General features: G+C 45.4%; 1 protein-coding gene across 1 annotated transcript in view; it reads left to right on the top strand.

Moving 5' to 3' along the window:
* The first annotated feature begins 656 nt into the window (after window positions 1–656).
* Window positions 657–24,866, top strand: part of CREG2 (cellular repressor of E1A stimulated genes 2) — a 39,235-nt gene continuing 15,025 nt past the window's right edge. Inside the window, exons 1-3 of the mRNA XM_075336471.1 lie at window positions 657–1,140; window positions 12,669–12,838; window positions 20,995–21,108. Of these exons, the coding sequence (XP_075192586.1) occupies window positions 694–1,140; window positions 12,669–12,838; window positions 20,995–21,108 (731 nt within the window). The 5' untranslated portion in view covers window positions 657–693. The remainder of the gene's footprint in view (window positions 1,141–12,668; window positions 12,839–20,994; window positions 21,109–24,866) is intronic.

Raw genomic sequence — 24,866 nt, 5'->3', positions numbered from 1 at the left:
TTAGCGATGTCGCAGTGTATTCTGCTTCAACGTACAGTATTGCTTTCATCTCCTCCTTGTTACATCTTCTTTGTAAGGGGATGTATTTTTTTCCTCAACGTACACTACCGTATGTTATCTTTCTATAAAAATCCCCTCAATGTGATCATATAAAATAATAATAATAATCTATATTGCTATAGCGCCAACATATTCGGCAGCGCTTTAAATATATATATATATATATATATATATATATATATATATATATATATATATATATATATATATATATATATATATATATTGGAATGCATTTGAAGTGTGCTGCTCATCCATAATTTCCCACGGGATCAATAAAGTGTATCGTATCCTGTAAATTGCATTCTATAGTCTAAAATGTGCATCCTTTTCTAATATATTGCTTTTGGTTTACTTTTAGTATATTACATGTTTGTGAATATGTTTTGCATTATAAAGAAGAAGTTATACTTAATTATTACATGTATGGGTCCTTTGAGATATTTAAGCATATTTAATTGACTATTATTTTTTGATTTTGTCTTTGGAGAAAGTGAAGAATAATATGCTCTGCATAAGACAGTCCAGAAATAAAAGTTGGCCAGTAGATGGCGCTCACAGACTTGTAAGCAAAAACACCTCCTTGGCTCAGCAAGACGAATGTAGAATCCAGCATCACTTGCCAGGCACAAAATGTCTGAGTCCGGCTTCAATTGCAAAACGACTGCTTGTGCATTTTCCCTTCTTTGGCTGCTGGCATCATTACTGTCTTCTTCTCACGGCTATGTGATTGTAAATTCTGTCTCATGGTCAGTCACCAATGAGGTGGAAGAAGAAATGGACAGCTCTTCCACTGAAGATGCCTTACCAGCACTCCTGGAAGACACAGTCAGTATGTGGAAGCAGAGCTACCCAGCCTCAGCCTACAAGGAGGAGAGGGAGATGAAGTCCAGGCCAGGGCCTGATGTGACCAAACAGATGATTTCTCCATCCAGGATGTTCTCCTACAGGAGAGAGAGCAGTACAGTCACTGAGAGCCCTTCTCTAGCTGCCCTCCAGAACAGGCTGCTCACAAATGCCAGAATACTAGCCCACAAAAGCAAATGGGGGACCCTGGCAACGCTTTCCGCCCAAGAGACTGTAAGTGCTTTGTGTCTGCAGAGTCCATTGTCTTGGTCCACCTCTGCTGTACAGTTTTGTTTTACAGGCTCCATAGTAATTAGCTGCCAGACAGATGCAGTACTTTAATGCTACACACATAATATTATATTCCATCGTTTGCTCATGCATCCATTATTGTTTTTCTATTTTAGATTTGTTTTGTTTTACATTTTTATTTTATTTACAAAACATGATCATTTTACCGCACATGACCAATCTGGAGGAAATGTAAAGAACATGCTACTTATACAGCAGAGTACGCCTACGTTAGATGGAGGCTCGGACACTGGCGCCTTGTTCTAGAGCAAATAACATTAATATAAGACAGCAAACCAAATTCTGAATTACTTGTTATAATTAACTAAAAAAAGGTAAAATCATATTTGATTGATCCTGGTATGGTGCTTATGATAAAGGGAATGTGTCATCAGAAAATAATCTTCTGTTGAAATTGGGTTTTTGTGTTGTCTGTGTTCTCATATCACAATCTGTATTGAAAATCAAAAAAAGAGAAATATTACAGTTTTCACACTGGTTGCTGGAGCTAGAGTCCAACTCCTGATCTTTTAAGAAATGCCTATTAGCAGCAAATGACAGACTCTGATCATACATTTTGTAATGACACATCTAATGATCATGTGCATATGCATATTAGCAGCAATAGACAGAGTCTGATCATACCTTTTGTACTGACGCATCTAATGAGCATATGCATATTAGCAGCAATAGACAGACTCTGATCATATCTTTTATACTGAAAATTCTGATCAGCACGTGCATATGCACATTAGAAGCAATAGACAGACTCTGATCAAACTTTTTGTACTGAAGAATCTAATGAGCGTGTGCACTGCATATTAGCAGCAATATAGAGATTCTGATCATATATTTTGTACTGACGCATCTAATGAGCGTGTGCACTGCATATTAGCAGCAATATAGAGATTCTGATCATATCTTTTGTACTGACGCATCTAATGAGCGTGTGCACTGCATATTAGCAGCAATATAGAGATTCTGATCATATCTTTTTTACTGAAGCATCTAATGAGTGTGTGCACATGCATATTAGCAGCAATATAAATATTCTAATGATATCTTTTGTACTGAAGCATCTAATGACCATGTGCACTGCATATTAGCAGCAATATAGAGATTCTGATCATATCTTTTGTACTGACGCATCTAATGAGCGGGTGCACTGCATATTAGCAGCAATATAGAGATTCTGATCATATCTTTTGTACTGAAGCATCTAATGAGCGTGTGCACATGCATATTAGCAGCAATATAAATATTCTAATGATATCTTTTGTACTGAAGCATCTAATGACCGTGTGCACATGCATATTAGCAGCAGTAGATAGACTCTGATCATACCATTTGTACTGAAGCATCTAATGACCATGTGCAAAGTCATTAGGGAGGAAGGGGGCACAGGATCAGCAGTGATTGATGGATCTTATGTTACCAGCTGTGTATACAGGTGTTACCTGTCATTGCAATCCCGCTGATTGGCTGCAGCAATTACGTGACATAATAATCTCATGTGACCTCTGGGATACACATTACTGACGTGGCTGCAAAAGGCCGGTCCAGAGCGGATTACGTTGTTTTTTATTCTATTAGGGCCATTTAACTAGTGGGCAACCCTTTTTTATGATTCCCCAGTTCAGTTAAAGCCATATTACATAATCATATAATCTGGACTCTCCAAGCTTAGTCATAAATCTGATATTTATGTAATATAGCTCTAGATATTTGCTTTACTACAGCCAGATGGACAGTAGAAATCTCAGTCAGAAAGTTACCCATTCACTTCAATGGGAGACTTTTGCACATGCTTGGTGAAAAGTGTAGCGGTCACTGTGTAGAGAGGAGTGGGGGGTTGTCCTATCCCTTAGCACTTTAGTCATACCACCTTATGATGATATGAAATAACTGCTGAAAATTAATCTCTACAATACAGGAAATGTAAACTCATTGTGAAGCATCAATGGCCCGTGGAAACACTGACATATTCAGCTGTATTAATATAGATAGTCAAAAAGAAAATGAAAGCAAAAAAAGAAATAATAATTCATGGAAAATCTGTTACTAGACACAACAATAATGCTTTTCACTGAACTTCCTTTCATTTCTGTGTAGTAAGCCGAGAAATGGTCCATGCGCTGCGTCATTATGCATCACGGAAACTTCAGTGCTCTGAACCAGGACTTCTAGACACTTCATTGGCATAAAAAGGATGGGCCATTTACAATCTTAGGGAGCATTCAGATGACTGTATAATTAGGTCCAAGATGGAATCACAATGCTCGGACTGGCCATGCGTCTCTCGCCCCGAGGGTGATAGCTACATAGAAATACAACTAATTTAATCTTCAGGGAAGACCGTGCTCCAGCTCATCGAGGTCACATCATTAGGGAACAGCTGCTGGAGACTACAGTCCCTGACAGAAGTTCTGTCGCTTATCCATGTTATATAAATTAAAGCTTATAACCTGACTTTAAATTCATCCATTGGTTTCATAAATTTCTCTTTTGAAAGCGGAAACCCTCCCAAATTTGGTTTAGGTTATGAAAATAAACTTGCTGCAATATTGATCATTTAATGAATACAGAAAGGTCAGATTTTGGCAAGACAAAAGTTTTGTCGCCCACAGAAAGTAATGTGAAATTCAAACAAATAATTAACTTCTAATACAAAGATAAGTTGCATAACATTAGTGAATGAAGTTGTGGTGCTATTAGAGCCGTATTTAATATTTTGTGTGACTGTGGCTTCTGGGCACTGATTCGACCATAGAGGCCATTTCGAGACAGAATCCCAGAAACTGTTCTAGTTGACACAGGGACTTGAGGTGACCAGGCCTGTTGGAGCTCTGCTGCATTGGAAGAGGGGCTGGCTTAGGATTTTCTAACCAACAAACGTTCCTCCTGAGCAGTTGTCTTGCGGGGTCTGCCGGACCTGGGCTTGTCAAAAACATCTCCAGTCTCTTCAAATCTTTTTTTAATTCTTTGTACTTTCCGCTGAGACACATTAAAGGTGCCAGCCACCTCTGCAGTGGATCTGGTCTTCAGCCTCTTGATAATCAAGGCTTTGGTCGGAGGGTGGATTTTTGGCATGTTGTCAGAGGTCAAGTTGCAGTTCCAGTGAAGGTCTGGGGTGCTGGGTTTCTTTTTATACACACCCACTAATTAACCGATCATTTAGTGAGCACAAGTGAGGATGTAAACTAGGATTGGCTGCATTATATGACAAGGCAACAAAACATTTGTCTTGCCAAAATCTGACCTTTTTGTGTTCATTAAATGATCAATATTTCAGCTTTGCAGCAACTTTATTTTCATAACCTAAACCAAATTTGGGAGGGTTTCAGCTTTGTAAATAGTAATTTATAAATCCAATGGATGAATTTAAAGTCAGGTTATAAGCTTTTATTTACATACTATGAATAAGCGACAGAACTTCTGTCAGGGACTGTAGAGCACCTCATATGGAGTGACCTGCACGGTCTCCAGACCTGAACCCCATAGAAAACCCATGGGATAAGCTGAGTCGCTGTGTGGAGACTTGTAACTCTCTACCCCAGAACCTCAAAGACCTGAGGGTCGCCCTTCAAGAAGAATAGGATGCCATGCCTCAGCAGATAATAACTCCTCTTATGAACAGCATGAGACGTTGTCGAGCTGTAATTGATGCTCAGGACCACATGACAAGTTATTGAGACATGACATTTTTTTTGGGGTGGGGGGGGGTATACCCACCACTGTTGTGGGCTTTTGTTTCAGTAAATTGAGATGAGGAACTCCCCATTGCATGCTTCTACTTAAATGCCCTACTTTCATGCTAAAATAGAATTATAGCGTGAACTTTATGTTTTCCATACACTTCACCCAAAAGCCAAACGTCCCTAACTTTGTGAGTAGTGTATAAAGTTGTCATGCCCGGGTTGGTAGAGTCACAGTCAGTCTGAGCTTTGTTCTCGCACCGAATTATACGGCGGTTGTCTGTATGCACCCTAAAGCGGGCTTTACACACTGCGATATATCAAACGATAAGTCGTAGGGGTCACATCGTAAGTGACGCACATCCGGTGCCATTTGACATATCGTAGCGTGTGACAGCTATGAGCGTCTGTTAACGAGCAAAAATACTCACCTTATCGTTGCTCGTTGACACATTGCTCATTTTCTCAAAATCGCACGTCCTTCTCTGCGCCGGTTATTCATCGTTCCCGGGGCAGCACACATCACTCCGTGTGACACCCCGGGAACGCTGAACTGCAGTTTACCTGCGTCCTGCCGGCAATGCGGAAGGAAGGAGGTGGGCGGGATGTTTGCGTCCCCCTCTTCTCCGCCCCTCCGCTACTATTGGCCGGCCACTGTGCGATGTCGCGGTGACGCCGAACGCCCCCCCCTTCAGGAAGAGGATGTTCGCCGCCCCACAGCGAGATCGTTTGGAAGTTAAGTACGTGTGACGGGGGTTTATGACTTTGTGCGACACGGGCAACAAATTGCCCGTGCCGCACAAATGATGGGGGCAGGTGCGATCGCAAATGCGATCGCACGAGAAATTGAAGCATGTAAAGCAGCCTTTAGGCTATGTGCCAACAGGAAAACGTACCCGTGTATTTTGCCGCAGGTTTGTCACAGGTTTCACGCAGCTGCTCCCCGGAATCCGCAGCTATCTATTGCTGCAGGATTCGAGCATTTTTGTTGCGGTAAACCTGCAGGACAAGTGCGGAAATACCTGCGGACATTTCGCCCTCTATCTCCATAGTGGAGAGGCCGGACATCCACAGATATTTCCGCAGGAATAATTGACATGCAGTTACGTGTGGCTGCGGGAAATCCGCAGAATTTTCCGCAGCTGCACATACCGCAGCATTGAGACAGCACTCCCCAAATCCCATAGGATAACATGGTGAGTGTCTGTACTTGTGCAAGCCTGCGGATTTATCTGGAAAATTCAGATAAATCCGCGGGTTTTCCACTGCAAAATACGCGGGTACGTTGTCCCGTGGGTACATAGCCTTACTGTGGAGGAGAGAAAATGAATTATGTTCCTATACACAATAGTATTTTGTAGTTGTTTTTCATGGTGACAGATTTGAGCTGCAAATAATCTATAGCGAATTTGTCCAGTGTACATGTATTCTTAGGCGGGCTTTGCACACTACGACATCGCAGGTGCGATGTCGGTGGGGTCAAATTGAAAATGACGTACTTCCGGCATCGCATGCGACATCTTAGTGTGTAAAGGCTCGATGATACGATTAACGAGCGCAAAAGCGTCGTAATCGTATCATCCATGATTACGCTGACGCGATGGTCCGATGTTGTTCCTCGTTCCTGCGGCAGCACACATCGCTGTGTGTGAAGCCGCAGGAGCGAGGAACATCTCCTACCGGCATCACTGCGGCTTCCGTAGGATATGCGGAAGGAAGGAGGTGGGCGGGATGTTTACATCCCGCTCATCTCCGCCCCTCCGCTCCTATTGGCCGCCTGCCGTGTGACGTCGCAGTGACGCCATACGACCCGCCCCCTTAATAAGGAGGCGGGTCGCCGGCCAGAGCGACGGTCGCAGGACAGGTGAGTCCATGTGAAGCTACCGTAGCGATAATGTTCGCTACGGCAGTTATCACAAGGATATCGCCGCTGCAACGGGGGCGTGGACTATCGCGCTCGGCATCGCAGCATCGGCCTGCGATGTCGCAGCGTGCAAAGTGCCCCTTAAAGTGGTGGTCCACTACTTGGATAACACCCTCTTAAATGTCCGAGGCCTCAAAGTAAAGTAAGATAAGTTTATACAGCACGGTGGCTCAGTGGTTAGCACTGCAGTCTTCCAGTGTTAGGCCCTGTGCGCACGCTGTGGATTTACCGCAGATTTTGCCGCAGATTTTTTGCAGAAAATGTGTCTAACATTGCTGCAGTCATTCCCCAGCAAATCCTATGGGTTTTAAAAAATGCTGTGCACACACTGAGTTTTTTTATATCTGCGGAGTTACCCGCGGATTTTCCGCTGTGGAATTAATGAGCATGTCAATTCGTTTCCGCAGGTACCTGCGGTTTTTGCCATAGATAATGGTAAAAATCCGCAGGGACCAACTTGTGGAAAATCCGCAGTAAATCCGCCGCAAATCCGCACAAAATCTGAGGCAAACCGCAGTAAAACCGTATGCGGATTTCATTGCGGTTTTGGTGCGTTTTTTTACCGCGTGTGCGGGATTCTTTAAGAGGGTCCATTTTTTCTTAAGAAAAAGGCACTTTATAGTGCGTACATAGCCTAAGAGGACCTTTGCACACTACGACATCGCAAGCCGATGCTGCGATGCCAAGTGCGATAGTCTCCGCCCCCGTCGCAGCTGCGATATCTTGTGATAGCTGCCGTAGCGAATATTATCGCTACGGCAGCTTCACATGCACTTACCCGCCCTGCGACCTCGCTCTGGCCAGCGACCCGCCTCCTTCCTAAGGGGGCGGGTCGTGTGGTGTCACAGCGACGTCACACAGCAGGCAGCCAATAGAAGCGGAGGGGCGGAGCTGAGCGGGACGTAAACATCAGACCCAACTCTTTCCTTCCACATTGCAAATGGGACGCAGGTAGGAGATGTTCCTCGCTCCTGCGGCTTCATACACAGCGATGTGTGCTGCCGCAGGAACGAGGAACAACATCTTACCGTCGCTGCAGCCAAAATAATGAAAATGACCGGCACTACACCTATCATACGATACCGACACTTTTGCGCTCGGTCATCGTAGTTACACACTACGATGTCGAGAGCAATGCCGGAAGTGCGTCACTTTCGATTTGACCCCACCGACATCGCACCTGCGATGTCGTAGTGTGCAAAGGGCCCCTTAGGGTCCTGGGTTCAAATCCCACCAAGGACAACATCTGCAAGGAGTTTGTATGTTCTCCCCGTGTTTGCATGGGTTTCCTCCGGGTTCTCCAGTTTCCTCCCACACTCCAATGTCATACTAATAGGGAATTCAGATTGTGACCCCCAGTGGGGACAGTGATGATCACATCTGTAAAGCACTGGGAAATTAATCACGCTGTAAAAGTGAATAAATACCTCCCACAGCTGCGCCATTCTATTGATAGCGCTAGGTCGCCCAGCGCTTGAGTAATATTGTTGTATCATGAGCGCTGCAGCCAATCAGCTATTGCTGAACAGTCTCTGCTCAACAATATTCCGTCAGGGCAGACATCTCTTCTGATAAAATAGTAAAGGCTGCAGCTGGTCAGGGACCACTGTTTAGCTGCAGTGATTACATGACATTACATTATGGGTAGTCAGGGACTTTATCACTGCAACAGGGTAAATCAAGAACAAAAGTGCTGGACCATGGGGCATTTACCAGGTGAGTGATCGGACAGCTATTATTTTTTTGTCATACATACCCATTTTTTGCTTTATTTTTTTAAAAGGCTTAGAAAATGCCTCTTCAATAAATTGGAAATAAAATGATCAAATATAGTTTAATAGTGAGATTAAACTTTTTATTCAGACATGATTTGATTAAAAATAATAAATGGAGGTATTTTCACCTTCCCGGACCCCCGTGGATCCAGCGCAGGTAATTTTGGAGACCCCTGCTTGCTCCCAGACCAGTGTCGGTCATGTAATTGTGACGCCCTGGACTAGCCAGGTAGTCACATACATACCAACATACACCCCCCCCCACCCTAGACAGTTACAACAGTCAATCAAAAACCCTTGTTGCCTCCCTCCATGGTCTGATGTCCACACCAGGTGGGGTGGAGCCAGGCGGTTGGCCCCACCCACCGAGGAGTTCACAGGCCTGGAGGCGGGAAAAGTGTCAGATTAGTTTTGGAGGTGGAAGTGAGAGGAGTAAACACTTCAGGTGTCTGGGTAGGAGCCCAGGCACTGACAGCAAGGTTGGCAGACGGTGGTGGCCGTCTGCAGGAGTTGGTGGAACTCTGCGAAGCCGTAAGGACCGGGGTCGGGCGTTGGCCCGCCGGTACCGAACCGGGGAGCGGAGTGAAGCTAAGCACACAGGTAGGGCCATCGGACCCCGACCAGGCTTGGAGCCGCCGTCAATAGTCAAATCCGAGTGTGACAGGAACCCCAGGGGTTCCTCAACAACCAAGTCCCGACAGAAGGCAACAGTCCACAACCATGAGGATATACAGCCACCGCCACAGGCTAGAGATCCAAGGACCAGCGCCTGCGGGCAAAACGCGCTCCTACGGCACCTATACGCCGGGGAGCGGACTACCGGTGGGCAACCACAGAAGTCAGAACATTCTAAGAGGTGCAGGGAAAGACAGCCACCATCAGCCGTCCGGGGAGAGCACAACAACAACAACACTGCAGCCGGCTGCGGGACCCGTCCATCCGGCCGTTTTGGTTTACCAGAGACTCTGTCAGTGATTGTCTGAGTGAGTACACCAGTGCCGTCCGGCACCACGCCGCGCAGTCCCTGTACCCCAGCCATCCAGCCTCCTCGTTACATCACCGGGCCCCGGGATCACCAACCCCCCTACCCACGGAGGGGACAACATCCCAGCTGCACCCTACCATCTCTCCCGGGAACCCCGTTACCAGCAGCGGTGGTGCCATCATCACCACGTCCCGTGGGTGGCGTCGCAAACTCTCTCCCCAAGCAAACCATCCCTTTTCATTCACGGGCGAGGAGCGCTGCTCGAGTCCCCGAGTCCGGCCCACCGCTCGAGCCACCGAGCAGCAGCAGCAGAAGCCCCGGACCCGAGCGTGGCGAGCGCGTCCCCCTCCGCCCGCGACATAATTAAGATGTTTCTCTAATGACGCGCTACTCTAGTCACTTTACCGCTGCAGCTAATTATAGGCTGCAGCGGTGCTGTGACGTCCGAAGGAGGAAGTTAATGCCTCTGGGGTCAGTAAAGACCTCCAACACAGACTGCACTGGATCCATGGGAGTGTTGGAAAATGTTTATGCCTCCATTTCTAATTTTTAATCTAAAAAGAATATTTAAGCAATTTGAGCAATTTAATTTCTCCTATCTAGGTTTCAATTGAAATCAGTACATACAGTGAGGAAAATAAGTATTTGATACACTGCCGATTTTGCAGATTTTCCCACCTCCAAAGAATGGAGAGATCTGTAGTTTTTATCGTAAGTAAACTTCAACTGTGACAGACAGAATCCCCCCCAAAAAAAAAATCCAGAAAATCACATTGGATGATTTGTAAATAATTAATTTGCATTTTATTGCATGAAATAATTATTTGATACAATAGAAAAACAGAACTTAATATTCGTACAGAAACCTTTGTTTACAATTACTGAGGTCAGACATTTTGTGTAGTTCTTGACCAGGTTTCCACACCCTGCAGCAGGGATTTTGGACCACTTCTCCATACAGATCTTCTCCAGATCTTTCAGGTTTTTGGGGTTGCCGCTGGGCAACATTGAGTTTCAGGTCCCTCCAAAAATGTTCTGTTAGGTTCAGATCTGAAGACTGGCTAGGCCACTCCAGGACCTTGAAATGCTTCTTATTGGGCCACTCCTTAGCTGCCCTGAATGTGTGTTTTGGATCACTATCATGCTGGAAGACCCAGCCATGACACATCTTCAATGCTCTTACTAAGGGCAGGAGGTTGTTGGCTAAAATGTCACAATACAAGACCCCATCCATCCTCCCTTCAATACGGTGCATTCGTCTTGTCCCCTTCGCAGAAAAGCACCCTCAGAGTATGATGTTTCCTCCCTCATGCTTTACGTTCGGGACAGTGTTTGAGGTTGTACTCATTCATCCTTCTTCCTCCAAACACAGCGAGTGGAGTAGATACCAAAAAGTTCTATTTTGGTCTCATCTGACCAAATACCTCCTCTGGATCATCTAGATTGTCATTGGCAAACTTTAAATGAACCTGGACATGTCCTGCCATGAGCCGGGGGACCATGAGTGCCCTGCAGGACTTTAATCCATGATGGCGTGGAGTGTTACTAACTGTAATCTTTGAACTGTGGTCACAACTCTCTTCAGGTCATTGATCGGGTCTTCCCATGTAGTTCTGCTCTGATTCCTGACCTTTCTCAGATTCATCCTTACCCAACGAGGCGAGATCTTGCATGGATCCCCAGACCGAGTAAGAGTGACAGTCATCTTGTGTTTCTTCCATTTTCTACTAATTGTGCCAACAGTTGTTGCCCTCTCACCAAGCTGCTTGTCTGTTGTCCTGTAGCCCATCCAAGCCTTGTACAAGTCTATAATTTTGTCCCTATTGTCCTTAGACAGCTCTTTGGTCTTGGCCATACTGAAGAGGTTGGAGTGTGATTGATTGAGTGTGTGGACAGGTGTATTTTATACAAGTAACAGATTAAAACAGGTGCAATTAATACAGGTAATGAGTGCACAGTAAGGCCCGGTGCCCACGCTGTGTAGTTTTGACGCATATTTTCAGAAATCTGCAGCAAAATCTGAATGTCCATTGTGAAGCCAGCAAAGTCTGAGAATTCAGAAGTGCTGTGCCCACGTTGCTTATTTTTCCCTTGCGTATTTGGTGCAGAAAAAAATAAATTTGCACCAAATACGCAAAGGAAATATACTTAACGTGGGCACAGCTCTTCTGAATTCTCATAGACTTTGCTTGCTTCACGATGGACATGCAGATTTTGCTGCAGAGTTCTGAAAATCTGGGTCAAAATCCGCATCAATTTCCGCAGCGTGGGCACTAGGCCTAAGGGTATGTGCGCACGTTGCTTTTTACCTGCTTTTTTGCTGCTTTTTCTTCTGCGCTGTTTAATGCCAAAATGGATGTGTTCTTCTATTCAAGCAAAGTCTATGGGAATTTGGGTTTCTTGTTCACACTATGTTGTTCAAAATGCTGCCTTTTTGTGGCAGAACTTTGGTCAAAAACTCAGCTTTGCAGTGCAAAACCCAAATGGCAAAAACAATTGACATGTTGCTTCTTTGAAAAGCTGAGTTTTTGACCAAAGTTCTGCCTCAAAAAGGCAGCATTTTGAACAACATAGTGTGAACAAGAAACCCAAATTCCCATAGACTTTGCTTGAATAGAAGAACACATCCATTTTGGCATTAAACAGCGCAGAAGAAAAAGCAGCAAAAAAGCAGGTAAAAAGCAGGTAAAAAGCAACGTGCGCACATACCCTTAGAGGGTTTATTAATTAAAAATAACAGGTCTGTTAGAGCCAGAATTATTGCTGGTTAGTAGGTGATCAAATACTTACTGTATTTCATGCAATAAAATGGAAAGTATTTAAAAATCATACAATGTGATTTTCTGGCTTTTTTTTTATTCTGTCTGTCATAGTGGAAGTGTACTTACAATAAAAATTCCAGACCTCTCCATTCTTTGTAGGTAGGAAAACTTGCAAAATAAGTAATGTATCAAATACCGTACTTATTTTCCCCACTGTCCAATAATAACATTGCAGCACAATAGTTCTACATGGTAAAGTACATACCAAAGAATTTGTCAAACATTCTGTATTTAACTTGTACCTATCACCTTCTTTTACCCTATTCTTAGATACAAGGAGTGCCTTTTGGACAAGTGATGTTAACTAGTGATGGTCCTATGGATAACAGTACTGGAGTTCCTTACTTTTATATTCCTCCCAAGTCAAGCATTATCACAGATTTGATGAAGAATCCAGTTGTATCTTTCACATTTGCAGATCCAAATGGTGATATTTGCAGGTAACAAAAGAAACATATATGGGACTTATTGAAAATTGTCCTTTTATTTAGAAGGAATCCGTCAGAATGATCCATCACCCTGAATTCACCAAACTGTTTAGATGGTAAGGTTGCTCTCTGGAAAGATGTCATCCATGCCTTTACTGATGCAAGCTGTTGCTACCTAACTGAAAAGTGCCTTTTCAATTTATATATACAGTAGGTACAGAAAGTATTCAGACCCCTTTCAATTTTTCACGCTTTGTTTTATTGCAGCCATTTGGTAAATTCGATAAAGTTCATTTTTCTCTCATTAATGTACACTCTGCACTCCATCTTGACAGAAAAAAACCCCAGAAATGTAGAAATTTTTGCAAATTTATTAAACAAGAAAAACTGAACTATCACATGGTCATAAGTATTCAGACCCTTTATTTAGACACTCATATTTAAGTCACATGCTGTCCATTTCCTTGTGATACTCCTTGAGGCCTCCGACACACATCCGTGAAAAACACGCACCTGTGTTACGTTCCGTTTTTCGGGTCCGTTTTCCGTTTTTAAGTCCGTTTTTATGGTACGTGTGGTATCTGTGTGAATTGCGTATGCTAGCCGTGTGTGTATGTTGAATGTCCGTGTGTGCGTGAGATACGTAAGCGACATGTCCATGTGTTGTCCGTGTGAAATGTTCCGTGTGTGATGCACAATGTCATTGATACATACCCGCTGACAGTGCGATGAGAATGAACTCGGGTGAACTTCACCCGATTTCATTGTCATACCGCGGCTCTGCCTGTGTCGCATACTGATTAGCGGTCACCTGTGAAGGACTCACCGGTGACCGCTAATCCCCTGAGTCACTGAAGTGAGCAGCGCGATTAGTGCTGCTGTCACTCAGGTTACCCGCGGCTAGCTGGATCATCCACCCGTGACCACAACTCACCTGTGACTTCATCGCTGTCACTCGGGCTACTTGCAGTCACAGTTGGAGGATCCAGCGGTGGCCGCGAGTAATCTGAGTGACATCATCGCTGATCGCGCTTCTCACCTCAGTTGCTGTGTGGAGCTGACAGGAGCGGCGGTGTTCTTCTGCAGCTCTTGTCACCTTCATTTTGCAGAGTTGGAAGCGACACGGGACCTCCGTGGATTACGCCGGACATGGATGGCTTTTTCGGGCTTAATAAAGTGGTGAACTAGGGTATTTGTTAGTGTTTATTATTCCAAATAAAGGATTTCTTCGGGTGTATGTGTTAATTTACTGTAACTTACAGATTAATCATGGAAGGTATCTCGGGGAGACGCCTGACATGATTAATCTTGGACTTAGTGGCAGCTATGGGCTGCTGCTATTAACTCCTTATTACCCCGATTGCCAACGCACCAGGACAAATCGGGAAGAGCCGGGTAGAGCCCCAGAACGGTTGTATCTAATGGATGCGGCTATTCCGGGTGGCTGCTGACTGATATTGTTAGGCTGGTGGGCTCCCCATAATGTAGGGCTGCCCATCCTGAGAATACCAGCCTTCAGCCATTTGACTTTACCCTGGCTGGTATCAAAATGAGGGGAACCGCACGTCGGTTTTTTTAAATTAATTATTTATTTATTTTACTGCTCGATATTGACACGCCCAACGGCGGCTGTGATTGGTTGCAGTGAGACAGCTGTCACTCAGCATGGGGGAGTGTCTCACTGCAACCAATCATAGGTGCTGGTGGGTGGGGAAAGCAGGGAATACAAGATTGATTAATGACCGGCCGGCTTTTTCAAAATAGTATAAGCCGCCAGCGTTTTTTTAACCGCTGTGCAGTGCAGCGCCGGTGATCGGGGAATAGTGAGTATGAGAGAGGGGGGAGACTGATCGACAGACAGAGAGGGACAGACAAGACAGAGAGACCGGCCGACAGACTGAGGGAGATTGACCGACATACACAGAAAAAGAAAGAATGACCGACATCGCTAGAAAAAAAGCACGAAACGTACACGGAGCATACGGAGATGCATCCATGTCACGTACGTGTGCTCACGGACCCATAGACTTCCATTGGGTCCGTGTGTGCGTGTTCCGTGCAGAAAACCTACATGCTTCCGTGCAAAACGGATACACATACGTATCATGGACACGGACACACGGACTGTATGGAATAACGCATGTGTGCCCTCAAACATAGCATAACATTGGTGCACGTTTGTCCGTGTCTCCGGTATATACGGAAACGGACAAAACACGCACGTGTTTGACGGCTGTGTGTTTGAGGCCTGAAATGGTTCTACTCCTTCATTGGAGTCCAACTGTGTTTAATTAAACTGATAGGTGTGTGCCTTTCCAAATCAAGTCCTATCTAAGACCTCACAGCTCAAATTTCATGTGAGATCAAATGAGAATGAATCATGGAGGTCAAAGGGACTGCCCAAGGAGCTCAGAGACAGAATTATGGCAAGGCACAGATCTGGCCAAGGTTACAAAACAATTTCTGCAGTGCTCAAGGTTCCTAAGAGCACAGTGGCCTCCATAATCCTTAAATGGAAAAAGTTTGGACCACCAGCACTCTTTCTAGGTAAACAAGTACCCCAAGATCAATGTGTCTGAGCTCCAGAGATGCAGTAGGGAAATAGGAGAAAGTTATACAAAGTCAACTATCACTGCAGCCCTCCATCAGCTGGGTGTTTATGGCAGAGTGGCCCGACAGAAGCCTCTCCTCAGTGCAAGAAATATGAAAGCCCGCATAGAGTTTGCAAAAAAACACATGAAGGACTCCCAGACTATGATAAATAAAGGTCCAGTCACACTAAGCAACTTACCAGCGATCCCAACAACGATAGGGATCGCTGGTAAGTTGCTAGGAGGTTGCTGGTGAGATGTCACACTGCGACGCTCCAGCGATCCCACCAGCAACCTGACCTGGCAGGGATCGCTGGAGCGTCGCTACACAAGTTGCTGGTGAGCTCACCAGCAACCAGTGACAAGCCCCCAGCACCGCATGGAAGATGCTGCGCTTGGTAACTAAGGTAAATATCGGGTAACCAACCCGATATTTACCTTGGTTACCACCGCACGGAGCTACACGTGCAGAGAGCAGGGAGCAGCGCACACTGAGCGCTGGCTCTCTGCTCTCCTAGTTACAGCACACATCGGGTTAATTACCCGATGTGTGCTGCAGCTAAATGTGCACAGAGCAGGGAGCAGCGCACAATGCTTAGCGCTGGCTCCTTGCTCTCCTAGTTACAGCACACATCGGGTTAATTAACCCGATGTGTGCTGCAGCTAAATGTGCACAGAGCAGGGAGCAGCGCACAATGCTTAGCGCTGGCTCCTTGCTCTCCTAGTTACAGCACACATCGGGTTAATTAACCCGATGTGTGCTGCAGCTACATGTGCACAGAGCAGGAGCCGGCACTGACAGTGAGAGCGGCGGAGGCTGGTAACAAAGGTAAATATCGGGTAACCAAGGACAGGGCTTCTTGGTTACCCGATGTTTACATTGGTTACCAGCCTCCGCAGAAGCCGGCTCCTGCTGCCTGCACATTTAGTTGTTGCTGTCTCGCTGTCACACACAGCGATCTGTGCTTCACAGCGGGACAGCAACAACTAAAAAATGGCCCAGGACATTCAGCAACAACCAACGACCTCACAGCAGGGGCCAGGTTGTTGCTGGATGTCACACACAGCAACATCGCTAGCAACGTCACAAAAGTTGTTCGTTAGCAGCGATGTTGCTAGCGATGTTGCTTAGTGTGACGGGGCCTTAAGATTCTCTGGTCTGATGAGATGAAGATAGAACTTTATGGTGATAATTCTAAGCACTATGTGTAGAGAAAACCTTGTACTGCTCATCACCTGCCCAATACAATCCCAACAGTGAAACATGGTGGTGGCAGCATCATGTTATGGAGGTGTTTTTCAGCTGCAGGGACAAGACAACTAGTTGCAATTGAAGGAAAGATGAATGCAGCCAAGTACAGAGATATCCTGGAAGAAAACCTCTTCCAGAGTGCTCTGGACCTCAGACTTGACCGAAGGTTCTGCTTCCAACAAGACAATGACCCTAAGCACACAGCTAAAATAACAAAGGAGTGGCTTAAGAACAACTCTGTGACCATTCTTGACTGGCCCAGCCAGAGCCCTGACTTAAACCCAATTGAACGTCTCTGGAGAGACCTGAAAATGGCTGTCCACCAACGTTCACCATCCAACCTGACGGAATTGGAGAGGATCTGCAAGGGAGAATGGCAGAGGATTCTCAAAACCAGGTGTGAAAAACCTGTTGCGTCATTCCCAGGAAGACTCATGGCTGTACTAGCTCAAAATGGTGCTTGTACCGCCCCGCGGGAGCCGCTCGGATCCGTGCTCGCACTGCGGGTGGTGGCTCGAGCCTCTCATGGACCCAGGGGTCATGTCGCTCTGCAAGGGAGTTGGCACTACACACGGGGACTTGGGTGAGAAGTTCCACGGCCGGGGCCGCGGTGGTTTGGTTTGGAATGTAAGTTCGTGATGCCACCCACGGGTTGTGGTGATTGTAGACACCACTACTGCGGTGAAGGTATGGGGGCTCCCGGGAGCGGTGTAATGGCGCAGCTAGATGTTGACCCCTCCGTGGGTAGGGGGTGTTGGTCCCGGGGCCCGGTTGGCGAGGGCCGGGGTGCAGGGTGAAGTGTTGCGGTGCGGCATGGTGTGGTGCCTGATGGCACTGGTGTACTCACTCTGACACAACACACTGGAGTCTCTGGTAAACCAAACGGAGTGATGAACGGGGCCCGCAGCCGGCTGCAGCTTCTCCCAGAATAGGTTGGTGGTTTCCGCCTTTCTACTGCACCTCTGTGTGTAAATGTTTGACTCCTATGCCTAGACACCGGTAGTCCGCTCCCCGACTTGTATATGCCGTAGGAGCCAGTTTGCCCGCAGACGCTGGCCCTTTGGGTCTCTATGCCTTGGCGGTGGCTTTACCCTGTATGGTTGGGCTGTTGTCTTCTAATGGGGCTTGTGTGGGATAGGTCCTTAAGTCCAGTCCACAATCAGTTGATTTGACTCGGCCCTGTCGGTTCAGGGCTTTGTACTGGGTCTGAGTACCCCTCCTGGTGCTCCGGTTTCCAATCGGTTCCCCGGTTTCGGCACCGGCGGGCCACCGCCCGACCCAGGTCCCTATGGTTCCACCGGCTGTAATCCCAGCTCCTGCAAGCGGCCACCACCGTCTGCCTCATTGCCAATGGCGACTGGGCTCCGACCCAGCCACCTGGTAGTCTCTTGGCAGGCCTGGATACTGGACTGCTCTCTACCTCCTCTAGACTTGTTTTCCTCCTTTCCCGCCTCCAGGCCTGTGAACTCCCCTGGTGTGGACATCAAACCTGAAGGGTGGTGACAAGGTTTTTAGTTTGACTGATGTCACCTAATCGGGAGGGGGTGTGGTGTTGTGTGTGACTACCTGGGACGACCTGACTAGTCCAGGGCGTCACATGCTTCTACTCAATCCTGAGCAGAGTCTGAATACTTATGACCGTGTGATATTTCAGTTTTTCTTGTTTAATAAATTTGCAAAATGTTTTACTTTTTTTTTTCTTCTCAAGATGGGGTGCAGAGTGTACATTAATGAGAAAAAAATAAACTGTTTTGAATTTACCAAATGGCTGCAATAAAACAAAGAGTGAAAAATGTAAAGGGGTCTGAATACTTTCTATACCCAATGTAAGTGAAGCAATTGTGCTCTGGGCGTGATCAGAGCATTTTTTACTTACTCGTATTTGCATATGAATTAAAACAGCCGCTTTCAGTCATGGATCAACAGATTGTAGTAATGGTAGAGTAATATGGTCATCTAAACAGCTTGAGGGGGTTAATCAATAAGACAGATTCTGTCTTAAAGGTATTTTTTGTAGTAGTAACTGCAATAATTAATATCAGTATATTTTACGATGTGGCAGCTGTTGGTAAAAATACATGTAGTGTAACAGCTATACCACATGACAGTAAGCAAAAACCGCAGTGTCAAAAATATGATAAAAACTAAAGTAAAATACTTAAACGCGCAATGAAATATTTTTTTGTTGCGTTTCTATCTCATTTTTGACTCTGCATTTTGTCTCTTTTTACAGATGTGGAAGAAGGAAAGCGGGATATGCTGCGCTGACATCAAGCATCCAGAAGTTGATTCATTTCTCTTTTATTCAATCAGGTCTACGCGTTTCGGAGGATGTAGCCTCCTTATACAGGACAATTATTACAGAAAAATCAACCTTAGAGTAAGGTTGATTTTTCTGTAATAATTGTCCTGAATAAGGAGGCTACGTCCTCCGAATCGCGTAGACCTGATTGAATAAAAGAGAAATGAATCAACTTCTGGATGCTTGATGTCAGCGCAGCATATCCCGCTTTCCTTCTTCCACATCTGTAACACGTCTCTCCAGGGCTGCAGCAGATGCCATTTTATGCCTATGTAGGAGTTGTGACTTGCACAACTTCTACAGGTGAGTACCTTAAGGCTATGTGTCCACGGTAGAATGTACCTGCGGATTTTTCTGCATGAAAATCCGCGACTTTCGCGGCAAATCCGCACCCGCGGATTTGCCGCGGATTTACCGCGGATTTTGATGCGGATTTCTTTTTTTTTTTTTTCCCCATTCTATACCCAAAATCCGCACCAAAATCCGCAACAAATAATTGACATGCTGCAGATTTTTCCGCATCAAAATCCGCGGCAAATCCGCAGCGGAAAAATCCGCAGCATGGACACAGCATTTCCAAAATGCCATTGAAATGGCTTGGAAGTGCCGCTGCTGCAGATTTTCGGGAAATCCGCGGTAAATCCGCGGCAAATCCGCGGCAAAATCCGCGGTAAATCCGCAGCGTGGGCACATAGCCTAACTGTTGTCTTGTCAAATCCCACCAGATAGGACCCGATATGCGCTTCTTATCTACAGCATACTTCTGTATTTTTTGTCTCTTTTTGGTATGTCATGTTTTAAATAAAGCTTTGTTTTTGATACTTTCTGTTATTTGGCTTTGACAGAATGCTATTGATACAGTCAGGTACAGATTATATATATTTTTACTGTATTTGTGCTGTAACACACTAAAAACGCATGTAGATTTTTACCTGCATATTCTCTGCATCTCATGTAATTGCATGGAGATAAGCCGCAAATAAGACTCAGTGCAAGAAAAATTGACTTGCGGATTTTGATCATGCACCACGGGTCAGTTTACACTGCGTAAAAAAATCCACATTGGGCGTGAGATTTCTATAACGCTCATCCACTTTGCTGGAACTGTAAGACAATGCATTTTTGGTTCAGTGAAAATAATCAGGGTCAAAAATTCTCCCAAAACTCATTTTGGGAACTTAACCTAATTGTAATGTGCAGGTGCACACATAAGCTGTTTCCATTAAAGGGAATCTGTCAGCAGGCTTTTGCTAACTCATCTGAGAGCAGCATGATGAAGGCAAAGAAATCCTGAATCCAACTATGTATTACTTAGTTTACAAGGTGCAGCGATTCAGAGATTTTAGATTTAGCCATGCAGCAGATCTGAAAAATCTAGCCACACCCACTACAGGCTGTGTATGTCCATTGTCTATAGACAGTGAGCTGCTAATTACAGGAGGGGGCGCAGTCAGACAAGCGTCTGCACACCAGTCACAGGAATGATAATCTCCAGGTGATAAAACCTTCAGTTTAAGGAAACAACAGAACACAGCTTGACAAGTGACGGTCAATTCTGTGTTTTCACCCCTATGTCATGCTGTCCTCAGATTACATAGCAAAACTCTGCTGACAAATTCCCTTTAACAAATAAATAGGACCTAGAATACATTTGGGGCCATGACCCACGCCTACTTGGGTTTTATACCTATATCTTAAGTACAATCAGGTCCAGGTCCTGCTCTGGCAGAGCTCCACCCATCCTCCTATCTACATAGAATCTCATCAGTAACAACTGACATCACCTATCGAATACAGATTTTGCCTCAGAATTGAGCATTTGGATAATGACTGATACATTTTGGCAAAGAAAGAAGTAAACTTATCTGATAAGATATATTAAAAAGTTGCTTATTTTCATGTGTGCTATTGATTTATGAAATAAAAATTAAAACGATGGTTACATTTTAAGGGATTTGTTTGGTTCCTCCTTTATTTGTACTTAGGGATTGAAAGTAACCATTTGTTTATGTTGTATTTTCAGGGAGACTGTCACAGACCCACAGGACCCACAGTGTGCTGCATTAACACTTATAGGACCAATGGCGCACGTACAACCAGATGGGGCAGATTTTGCCAAGAAAGTGCTATATTCCAGGTAGTAACGTTGGCGTTACATAAAAGGATAAGTGAAGTAGCCAATGTAACCTAAAAAGGATTTTAGGCCACAAAAATAAAACTGATCATATAGTAATACATAAGGAGTTAAAGGGAACCTGTCACCAGATTTGGTGGCTATAAGCTGCGAACACCACCAGTGGGCTCTTATATACAGCATTCTAACATGCTGTATATAAGAGCCCAGACCGCTGTGTAGAACGTACAAATGACTTTATAATACTTACCTAAACGGTCGGTACGGTGCACATGGGTCGGATGGGTGTCTCCGCTCTCAGGGTGCGGCGCCTCCTCTTTCGGCCATCTTTGTACTCCTTCTTCTAAAGCTGGGGTGCATGAAGAGTCCTACGTCACATACACATACCGACATTGAGGTCCTGCAGGCGCACTATAATACTTATAATAATAATTTTGCCAACCAAATTGCCAACTGCGGCAACCAACAGTGCAGCCATATTGGTTCTCATTTTGAAAAATGATGCAGTAAGAAAAATGTAATGAATTGTAATTTCTGATTTACCAGTATAAGAATACTATTCTATTTTCAGAATATGTCATCTTTAACGAGTACCTGTCATTTTAGGTGACTTTTCAGAATTTTCAGGTCATGTGTAGAGATGAGCGAACCAGTCGCGGTTCGGCTCGACGTCGGTTCGCCGAACGGAGGTCCCGTTCGAGTTCGGTTCGTCGAACGTTCGACGAACCGAACTCGAACCAATAGGCTATAATGGGAGGCAATCACAAACACATAAAAATGCATGATAAATGTACACAAACAGTTAATAAACATTGCCATAACACTTACCGGTCCCCGCGATCCCTCCTGCACTCTGTCTCCTGCCGCTATTCCATCCGATGATCGCTGAATCCTTCCGGTAACCAGCACTGCCAGCAGTGATGCAGGACCTATCGTGACGTCAAAATAGCCATGTGACCAGTCACGTGGCTATTATCTCATTGGCTACAGACTGGTCACATGACTATGACGCGTCATGTAGGACCTGCGAGTGCATCTCTCCGGTACACGGTGCACATTTGTGTATCGCCGTGTACCGGCGACATGCTCTAGCACACGGTCGACTCCCCGTTCCGTTAGGGACCGGCTGACACAGCCGGTCATTAACGGAGATCACCGTTGCCATAGCAACGCAGTTAGCGGTGACGTCACCGCTAACCGCGGCTCCGGGAGCACCGTTGCTATGGTAACACGTCTGTCAGCGTTACCGCTGTTACCGCTAGCAGCACTCATCACTCACGGAGTGAAGGCTGCACGCTGCTTCTCGTGCAGCTTTCACGGAGTGAATGCTCCACGGGAAGCAGCGTCTTCCCCCATGCAGCAGTGATGTAGCAGAGCTGCATTTGTTGAACGAGAAAGACAGAAGAGCAGGATCGTGGAGGGCTGACAGGGGGTAATAAAGATGGAGTCTCTAATGTGTCTGTGTATTTATTTATTTCTATTAAAGTATTTTTTTCTGTGTGGTGTCTTTTTTTTAACCCTTTATTGGAGATTCTTAATGGCCGGGTCAAACGTGCCTGACATTAAGAATCTCTGGCTTAATACTGGCTAGTAAAACAAAGCCAGTATTAACTCATGATTACCCAACAAGCCACCCGGCTCCAGGGCTGTTGGAAGAGTTGGATACAGCGCCAGATGATGGCGCTTCTATGAGAGCGCCATTTTCTGGGACGGCTGCGGACTGAAATTCAGAGCAGAGGCGCCCAGAAACCTTGGGCTAACCTGTGCTGCGGATTCCAATCCCCAGCTGGCTAGTTGTACCTGGCTGGACACAAAAATGGGGCGAAGCCCACGTCAATTGTTTTTTAATTATTTCATGAAATAAGTGAAATAATTAAAAAAAAACGGGCTTCCCTATATTTTTGGTTCCCAGCCGGGTACAAATAGGCAACTGGGGGTTGGAGGCAGCCCGTGGCTGCCTGCTGTACCTGGCTAGCATACAAAAATATGGCGAAGCCCACGTCATTTTTTTGGTGGGCAAAAAACTTCTGCATACAGTCCTGGATGGAGTATGCTGAGCCTTGTAGTTCTGCAGCTGCTGTCTGCTCTTCTCCATACAGACACACAGCAGCTGCAGAACTACAAGGCTCAGCATACTCCATCCAGGACTGTATGCAGAAGTTTTTTGCCCCCTGAAAAGATTATGTGGGCTTCGCCATATTTTTGTATGCTAGCCAGGTACAGCAGGCAGGTACGGCTGCCCCCAACCCCCAGTTGCCTATTTGTACCCGGCTGGGAACCAAAAATAAAGGGAAGCCCTTTTTTTAATATTTCATGAATTTCATGAAATAATTAGAAAACAAATGACGTAGGCTTCGCCCCATTTTTGTGTCCAGCCAGGTACAACTAGGCAGCTGGGGATTGGAATCCGCAGCACAGGTTGGCCTGAGCTTTCTGGGCCCCACTGCTGCGAATTGCAGTCTGCAGCCGCCTCAGAAAATGGCATTTTCATAGAAGCGCCATCTTCTGGCGCTATATCCAACTCTTCCAGCACCTGCCTGCTATACCTGGCTAGCATACAAAAATATGGCGAAGCTCACGTCCTTTTTTTGTAGTTTTTTGGCAAAAAAAATAAAAAATGCTTCCCTGGATTTTCCATTGCCAGTGAAGGTAACACCAAGCAGTGGGGGTTAGCAGCCAGTAGCTGCTTGGATTACCCTTAGTTAGCAATACAAAAAATGCAGCGGGAGCCCATATATATTTTTTTTAATTATTTATTTAAATAACTAAAAACAAAATGGGCTTCCCTGTATTTTGATTGCTGGACATCACAGTGCTGTAAAAATAAATCTTTAAAAAAATGACGTAGCGCTCCGCGGTATTTCTGATTCTCAGCGCAGATAAAGCAGACAGCTATGGGTTGCCACCCCCATCTGCCTGCCGTTACCTTGGTTGGCAATCAAAATACAGGAAAGCCCATTAATTTTTTCTATTTAAAAAATAGTTAAAAAAAAAAATGACGTTGGGTCCCCCCATTTTTGATAGCCAGCTAGGGTAAAGCAGACGGCTGTAGCCTGAAAACCACAGCTGGCAGCTTTACCGTGGTTGGGGATCCAATGTGGAGGTCCCCTCAGGCTCTTTTTTATAATTATTTTATAAATATTAATAATTACACAATAAAAGTAGGGTCCCCCCCAAATTGGATCACCAGCCAAGGTAAAGCGGACAGCTGTGGTCTGGTATTCTCAGGGTGGGAAGGTCCATAGTTATTGGGCCTTCACAGCCTAAAAATAGCAGGCCGCAGGCACCCCAGACGTGGCGCATCCACTAGATGCGCTAATCCTGGCGCTTCACCCCAGCTCATCCCGTGCCCTGGTGCAGTGGCAAACGGGGTAATAAATCGGGTTGATACTAGCTGTAAAGTCACCTGAGATCAAGCCCAGCAGTTTGTGATGTCATGGCGTCTATTAGATACCCAACATCATAAACTGTCAGAACTAACAAAAAAAAAAAAAAAAAAAAAAAAATCGACAAAAGAAATTTATTTGAAAAAACAGTCCCCAAAACATTTCCTCTTTCACCAATTTATTGTAAGAAAAAAAATAAAGGGGTCCCACGACGACTCTTGACCGTCTAGAATATGGGGGGGAGACACTCAGGGAACGTATCCCCCATTTTCTAGCAGTGCGGACCCTTCATGTGAGGAGTGTGGGTGCAATGAATCTGCACTCACTCTCCCCGGGTCCACAGCAGCAGAGTCCATGTCGTAATGGTTGCTACCA

This window comes from Anomaloglossus baeobatrachus, chromosome 2 (assembly GCF_048569485.1).
Source record: "Anomaloglossus baeobatrachus isolate aAnoBae1 chromosome 2, aAnoBae1.hap1, whole genome shotgun sequence".
Lineage (NCBI taxonomy): Eukaryota > Metazoa > Chordata > Amphibia > Anura > Aromobatidae > Anomaloglossus > Anomaloglossus baeobatrachus.
The sequence above is the reverse complement of the archived record's forward strand: the minus strand, read 5'-3'. Positions and strand labels throughout refer to the sequence as shown.